Source organism: Entelurus aequoreus, linkage group LG17, assembly GCF_033978785.1.
Source record: "Entelurus aequoreus isolate RoL-2023_Sb linkage group LG17, RoL_Eaeq_v1.1, whole genome shotgun sequence".
Lineage (NCBI taxonomy): Eukaryota > Metazoa > Chordata > Actinopteri > Syngnathiformes > Syngnathidae > Entelurus > Entelurus aequoreus.
Genome location: NC_084747.1, coordinates 4,627,356 through 4,633,355, shown reverse-complemented (window position 1 = coordinate 4,633,355; position 6,000 = coordinate 4,627,356). Strand labels below are relative to the sequence as shown.

Genomic DNA, 6,000 nt, shown 5'->3' with positions numbered 1-6,000 from the left:
TATTCAATTGAATAGACTGCAAAGACAAGATATTTAATGTTCAAACTGAGAAACTTAATTTATTTTTGCAAATAATCATTAACTTAGAATTTAATGGCAGCAACACATTGCAAAAAAGTTGTCACAGGGACATTTTTACCACTGTGTTACATGGCCTTTCCTTTTAACAACACTCAGTAAACGTTTGGGAACTGAGGAGACACATTTTTGAAGCTTTTAAGGCAGAATTCTTTCCCATTCTTGCTTGATGTACAGCTTAAGTTGTTCAACAGTCCGGGGGTCTCCGTTGTGCTATTTTAGGCTTCATAATGTGCCACACATTTTCAACGGGAGACAGGTCTGGACTACAGGCAGGCCAGTCTAGTACCCGCACTCTTTTACTATGAAGCCACGCTGTTTGAACAAGTGGCTTGGCATTGTTTTGCTGAAATAAGCAGGGGCGTCCATGGTAACGTTGCTTGGATGGCAACATATGTTGCTCCAAAACCTGTATGCACCTTTCAGCATTAATGGCGCCTTCACAGATGTGTAAGTTACCCATGTCTTGGGCACTAATACACCCCCATACCATCACACATGCTGCCTTTTACACTTTGCGTGTATAACAATCCGGATGGTTCTTTTCCTCTTTGGTCCGGAGGACACGACGTCCCCAGTTTCCAAAAACAATTTGAAATGTGGACTCGTCAGACCACAGAACACTTTTCCACTTTGCATCAGTCCATCTTGAATGAACTTGGGGCCCAGCGAAGCCGACGGCATTTCTGGGTGTTGTTGATAAATGGCTTTTGCATTGCATAGTAGGGTTTTAACTTGCACTTACAGATGTAGCGACAAACTAGTTACTGACAGTGGTTTCCTGAAGTGTTCCTGAGCCCATGTGGTGATATCCTTTACACACTGATGTCGCTTTTTGATTGAAGGTCTGTAATATCATGGCTTACGTATAGTGATTTCTCCAGAGTCTGAACCTTTTGATGATATTACGGACCGTAAATGGTGAAATCCCTAAATTCCTTGCAATAGCTAGTTGAGAAATGTTGTTTTTAAACCGTTGGACAATTTGCTCACGCATTTGTTGACAAATAAATGGTGACCCTCGCCCCGTCGTTGTTTGTGAATGACTGAACATTTCATGGAAGCTGCTTTTATACCCAATCATGGCACCCACCTGTTCCCAATTAGCCTGTTCACCTGTGGGATGTTCCAAATAAGTGTCAACTTTCTCAGTCTTTTTTGACAATTGTGCCAGCTTTTTTGAAACATGTTGCAGGCATCAAATTCCAAATGAGCTAATATTTGCAAAAAATAACCACGTTTTCCAGTTTGAACGTTAAATATCTTGTCTTTGCAGTCTATTCAATTGATAGGTTGAAAAGGATTTGCAAATCATTGTATTTTGTTTTTATTTACCATTTACACAATGTGCCAACTTCACTGCTTTTGGGGTTTTGTACTTGGATTGTGGATATTCAAAGCCACCTTCACAATGTGAGTATGATACTTGCAGGGGACCAAGCTACCACAAAGCGCTGCCGAGAAGCAGAGGCGCTATCGTGCTCGGCGGGATGCCGACCCGGAGAGGAGGGAGAGATATTTAAAGAGGGAAAAAGAAAAATACAAGACGGACGTAGAATCAGGCAGGAGGAAACGGATCAATGAAGTGGGTAACAAAGAAAAGCACAAAAGACGGCAAAAGTGGAGAGAGACGTACCACAGGATGAAGGGAAGGAAAGAAGCTGTGCGTCACCTCATCACGGCGCCAGGCTATCACCAGTGCAAGCTGCAGAACCACAACCAAGCACTTCCAGGTCTGCTTCTTTTAAATACATCCAGTGTAAAAGAAAATGAGGCATAAGACCAGGGGTGTCCAAACTTTTGCCACTGTGGGGCCATTTTTATATTTTCCATATTGAAAACCAATACAATATATGGATTTGTTTGAACCTTTAGGGCTCCCCTCTGGTTTTGTCCCAGGTACTCGGTCATAAAAATGTTAAAAATAAGTTGCTGTTTTACTTTTTTTTTTAAAGTTTAAATCTCTACATCGACATCATATCTAGGCAGCACAGTGGGACAGGGGTTAGTGCATGTGCCTCACAATACGAAGGTCCTGAGTAGTCCTGAGTTCAATCCCGGGCTCGGGATCTTTCTGTGTGGAGTTTGCATGTTCTTCCCGTGACTGCGTGGGTTCCCTCCGGGTACTCCGGCTTCCTCCCACCTCCAAAGACATGCACCTAGGGAATAGGCCCCTCCCACCTCCAAAGACATGCACCTGGGGATAGGCCCCTCCCACCTCCAAAGACATGCACCTGGGGATAGGTTGATCTTTAATTGGCAACACTAAATGGTCCCTAGTGTGTGAATGTTGTCTGTCTGTCTGTGTTGGCCCTGCGATGAGGTGGCGACTTGTCCAGGGTGTACCCCGCCTTCCGCCCGAATGCAGCTGAGATAGGCTCCAGCACCCCCCGCCACCCCAAAAGGGACAAGCGGTAGAAAAATGGATGGATGGAACTTCATATCTATCTGTCGATTATAAAGTTGTTCGGTCTTTCTTTGTTTGTTTCATGTCATCCATCCATCCATTTTCTACCGCTTGTCCCTTTTTTGGGGTGGCGGGGGGTGCTGGAGCCTATCTCAGCTGCATTCGGGCGGAAGGCGGGGTACACCCTGGACAAGTCGCCACCTCATCAGTGTTTTATGCCTTTTTTTTTTGTCAAAACTCCTCATTTTAAGGCAAAAACACAAAATATGCAATATTTTTTCCACATAAATTGTTAGAATATATAATGTGACGTACCGGTAATTGGAGAGTTAATTAGGTCAGTAATTTATAACATTTATTTTATTTCTTTTTTTTTTAAAGCAATGGCAGTTTAAAAAGAAGTCCCACAAAAATGATTGGAATCCAAAGGGCCCCATTCATAAGTGTTAAAAATAAATTGTAATTACTTTTTTTTTTTTCAACTTTCAACGCTAGATCAACTTCAAACCTATTGGACAATATTATTTTTTCCATGTTTTTTAGTGCCATTTTTGTTAAAGAAAACTGTTTTATATGGCAAACACATAAAATATGCAATATTTGTCCCCAAATATATTTTAAAGTGAAATATTTGATGTGAAGTAATTGGAGCCCTGAATAGATCGATTATTTATAACAACATGAATTGATTAACGTGGACCCCGACTTAAACAAGTTGAAAAACTTATTCGGGTGTTACCATTTAGTGGTCAATTGTACGGAATATGTACTGTACTGTGCAATCTACTAATAAAAGTTTCAATCAATCTATCAATGATTTACATTTATAATTTTTTTGTGCGATGACTGTTTAAAAAAAAAAAGCAGCCTGCATGGCAGCCTTGTGTTTTTAGAGTAAACATTCCACATTTTTCTCGTTACATTTCACCTGTTGGCTCTTTTATTCCACTTTTTGTTCTTCTAATAGTATTTTTAGAATGTTCCGCAGGCGGCGAATGGCCCCCGAGCCACACTTTGGACACCCCTGCATTAGAGCCTATGTGATTTTTGTGATGTAACAATGTGTGGCTTATTGTTTTTTTTGTATTTGTTTTAGGCAATATAAACAGCGACGGACAAATGTATTGGAATTTTCCAGGAAATGATGGAGATATGAGAAAAATGGAAATGTTAACGACACAGACAAGAGGAAGCGGAACAACACAGTTTCACATAGTTTGATGAGCAGAGTGTAAGAAACTCAAAAACCAAAAACTGTTCCTATAGGACACAGTGGAAAGTTTGCATGAAATTTTGGATTTAAGGCCAAAGTTATTTTCTGTCTGCTCCGACCTTTTTTGGATTGTTCAACCAAATTTTGAGAGACGGAGACACGCACACGGTCTAAAAAGAGGTACCTCTTTAAATACATTCTATTTTTAAAGCCACCCCTGAACCCAGAAATATAACAAGCACATTCTGAAAATGTACAAATCATAATGTTGAGTTTTTTATTACACTTACATGTTGCGGTTAATAGTATTCTATCTTTATTTGTCGTTATTTATACTTTCTGAATAAATTATGTGATAATGTTCATCAGTCAACTCACTGGTGTTAATTTTCATTCTATCAAGATAAATTACAGTATGTTATTTATGTAGTTTGATCATTTTCCTCAACTGATGTACTAACATCACATGGTTTATTTTGTACATATGTAGCATCATCTACAAAGATACAAATAATTGCTATTGCGACATCCAGTGGAAACATTTAGAACCGCTGTTTCTTTCGTTCAAAAATGTCATGTTCATTTTTATAGAGCAAACTCATCCCGCGGGCCGGATAAAATCTATATATATATATATATATATTTATTTATATATATACATATTTATTTATATATATATATATACATATTTATTTATATATATATTTATATTTTTATATATATTTATATATATATATATTTATATATATATATATTTTTATATATATACATATATATATATTTATATAAATATATATATATTTATTTATATATATAGTTATTGTATATATATATATATATTTATATATTTATATAAATATATATATTTATATAAATATATATATTTATATATATATATATTTATATACATATTTATATATATATATATATTTATATATATTTATATATATGTATGTATATATATATATATATTTATATATATGTATATATATATATATATATATATATATATATATGTATATATATATGTATATATGTATATATATATGTATATATATATGTATATATATATATATATATATATATATATGTATATATATATATATATATATATATATATATATATATATATATATATATATATATATATATATATATATATATATATATATATATATATATATATATATATATATATATATATATATATATATATATATATATATATATATATATATATATATATATATATATATATCGTAAGGATCGACGGCAGCCAACTTCCTGGGAAGCTGAAGGTTTGGTGTTACCACTTCACACTTTTCCACCGCGTAATGTGGCCGCTGAAAGTAGCCGAAATTCCATCTTCTCAGGCCAGCAAGATGGACAGCATCGCCAACGGTTATATCAGGAAGTGGCTGGGCCTCCCCCGCTGTTTCTCGGACACAGGTCTTTTCGGCAAGAACATTCTGCAACTTCCTCTGAAGTCAATCAATCTGGGTTACAGGCAGGAGAAGACTCGCCTTGTACTGGAGTTGAGGGAATCAAGAGACGAAGCTGTGAAGAGTGCAGCGGTGACTGTCCGCACTGGACGAAAGTGGAAGGCTCAGGTGGAAGTGGACCAAGCTGTCTCAAGGCTGAAGTACAAGGAGATTCTGGGAAGAGTCCAAGACAGCCGGGCAGGACTGGGATGGGGGCAACCAGTCCAGTTCTGGTCCAAAGCCACGAGACAGCAGAGGAAGGCCATGGTGGTGGAAGAGGTCACACAAGTGGCGCAAGACCAGTATTGGATCAAGGCCGTATCCCAGGGAAAACAGGGGGCATGGACTCGCTAGGAGGATACCATCAAAAGAGTCATAACCTGGGCCGACATCTGGCGAACTCCTCAATCTCGGCTTAGCTTCCTCGTGAGGGCAGCGTATGACACCCTGCCATGCCCTCGAAACCTCGCCCAATGGTTCGGAAGCGAGGGCAAGTGCTCCCTGTGCAGCAAAGACAATGCAGGACTCAAACATATCCTTTCAGGTTGCAACATCGCGCTGACGCAGGGGCACTTCCGGTGGCGACACAATCAGGTGCTGAGGAAGTTGGCAGAGCTGTTGGAGAGATGCAGAGTCGGGGCAAACAACGCCACAGATCGCCATCGGCCAAACATCAATTTCATCAAACCAGGAGAGGTAGGACAGAAGACAGAGGCGGGAAGATCATCACTTCTGCTTACCCCTGGTAAGGGCTGGGAGATGCGCGTTGACCTGGACAAGCTGCTAGTCTTCCCAACTGAGGTCATACAGACAACGCTAAG

General features: G+C 38.5%; 2 protein-coding genes across 2 annotated transcripts in view; one reads left to right on the top strand and one right to left on the bottom strand.

The window, feature by feature from the left end:
* Window positions 1-4,068, top strand: part of LOC133632179 (uncharacterized) — a 9,100-nt gene extending 5,032 nt beyond the window's left edge. Inside the window, exons 4-5 of the mRNA XM_062024463.1 lie at window positions 1,511-1,811; window positions 3,582-4,068. Coding sequence (XP_061880447.1) covers window positions 1,511-1,811; window positions 3,582-3,706 — 426 coding nt within the window. The 3' untranslated portion in view covers window positions 3,707-4,068. The remainder of the gene's footprint in view (window positions 1-1,510; window positions 1,812-3,581) is intronic.
* The window catches only part of LOC133632174 (zinc finger protein 37-like), a 162,801-nt gene that overhangs the window by 76,519 nt on the left and 80,282 nt on the right, over window positions 1-6,000 (bottom strand). The window lies entirely within an intron of this gene.